General features: G+C 22.1%; 1 protein-coding gene across 1 annotated transcript, besides 9 other annotated features; it reads right to left on the minus strand.

The window, feature by feature from the left end:
• Window positions 1-31: part of a sequence feature (AT_rich) that runs on past the window's edge.
• A 20-nt stretch (window positions 32-51) lies between these two features.
• Window positions 52-233: a microsatellite.
• Window positions 234-264: a sequence feature (AT_rich).
• A 3-nt stretch (window positions 265-267) lies between these two features.
• Window positions 268-357: a microsatellite.
• A 12-nt stretch (window positions 358-369) lies between these two features.
• Window positions 370-409: a sequence feature (AT_rich).
• Window positions 405-1004, minus strand: EDI_279580 (uncharacterized protein; the record flags this gene model as incomplete). The annotated part of the gene is made up of 1 exon (XM_001737932.1): window positions 405-1004. One exon carries the CDS (start codon window positions 1002-1004, stop codon window positions 405-407), a length of 600 nt encoding a protein of 199 aa, XP_001737984.1.
• A 417-nt stretch (window positions 1005-1421) lies between these two features.
• Window positions 1422-1599: a microsatellite.
• Window positions 1485-1670: a microsatellite.
• Window positions 1608-1794: a microsatellite.
• Window positions 1795-1814: 20 nt separating this feature from the next.
• Window positions 1815-1876: part of a microsatellite that runs on past the window's edge.

Raw genomic sequence — 1876 nt, forward strand, 5'->3', positions numbered from 1 at the left:
AACAACAAATTTAAATAATTTCTTTAATATTCACTATATTAACATAAATAGATTTTATTTCATAATTTATATTTATTTTTAAATTCAATTATTATTAGGTTAATAATTTAATATTGTTTATCATTTTATTTTTGTTTGTTTAATTTCTATTTGATATTTTATCAATTTCAATTCTAATTATTATTTCTAATATTCTTATTCTTCTATTTCAATTCTATATAATTACATTTTGTAAAAATAAAATATATTTTATATTCATTTTATCATTTTATTTCAATTTATCTACTTATATTATTTATTATTCATTCTATTCATTTATTAAATTATTATGTTTATTCTTTATTTTATATGTTTATTATCATTTTCTTCTTAATAATAAAATTTATTAAAATATCTTGTTTATTTTAATGTGTTGTTAAATATTTCTTGATTCCTTCTGGTGTTGGTTCAATTGTGTCTTTCCCTGTTTTCCAATTGATTGGACAAACTGTTCCATGTTCTTCACTAAATTGAATTGCTTTAACTATTCTAATAGTTTCTTCTGTTGATCTTCCAATTCCGTCATCATTCATTTGAATGTATCTTACTTTTCCTTTATCATCAATAATGACATATCCTCTTCTTGAAACTCCTGTTTCTACATTTAACATTCCATATTTAATTGAAATACATCTTTTAATATCTGATACTAATGGGAATCCTAATTTTCCTACTCCTCCTTTACTTTTATCTGCTTCACACCATGCTTGATGACAATAAACTGAATCAACACTCACTCCAATAACTTCACAATTGATTTCTTTGAATTGTCCTGCAACTTCACTATATCCAATCATTTCTGTTGGACAAACAAATGTCCAATCCAATGGATAAAATAATAACACAACATATTTCCCTTTATATTCATTAATATCAATTTCTTTGATTGAACCACATGGACAATATGCTTGTGCTTTAAATTCTGGTGCTTCTTTTCCAATTTGTGCTTTTTCAAATGTATTCATAAATTTCTTAAATGCTTTAATTCTTGGACAACAACATTCTTTCTTACAATACTCTTTACAACAATACTCTTTACAACATTCTTTCTCTTGACATTCTTTCTTACAACATTCTTTTGTTGATTACAGGACATTTAACTGTTTGAAGTGATGAGATGTTTAAATAACAAATGAACTACCAAAACCATCTTTACATAATTAAAATAAGAATGTCATCATCATCACTTGTGCATTCTTCTCATTCTGTGATTTATTCATCTTTCTTTCTTCTTATAATGAATGAACTGGTAAATAGAAAACAAAAATGACAAGATAAAAAAGAAATCGGAGATACACAAAATCACTCATTCGGAATGGTTCTATTGAAGAATATGATGAAGAGAAAGATGAGTGTATTGGCACAAAACATCAATAAGAAACAAAGAAACAGAGGTAAAAGAGAAAACAAAATAAGAAGAGAAGTGAATATTAGAATAAGAGATAAAAGATAAATAGAAAAAGAATAAATAAGAAGAAAGATAAAAGAGAACATACAAAACATAAAGAAATAAAAAGTGATAAAAGAATGATAAAACATAAAGAAAAGAAGAATAAACAATTAACAACAATAATCAAAATATTAATAGAAATCAAAAATCATAATAGAAATGATAATATAAATTAATATAATTATATTTCAACATATTTATTATTAAATGAATATAATAATGATAAATAAGAATATAAATGAAATATAAAGAATATAAATAAGAAAATAGAAATGTTTAAATATTTAAATAATAATAAAATATAACTTCAATTTGATTAAATCATAAATTAAAACATACGAATTAAATAATCAAAATAGAAATAAAACACAAAGATACAAATAAGAA

Source organism: Entamoeba dispar, genomic scaffold (assembly GCF_000209125.1).
Source record: "Entamoeba dispar SAW760 scf_1105229460969 genomic scaffold, whole genome shotgun sequence".
In the NCBI taxonomy this organism is placed as follows: Eukaryota; Evosea; order Mastigamoebida; family Endamoebidae; genus Entamoeba; species Entamoeba dispar.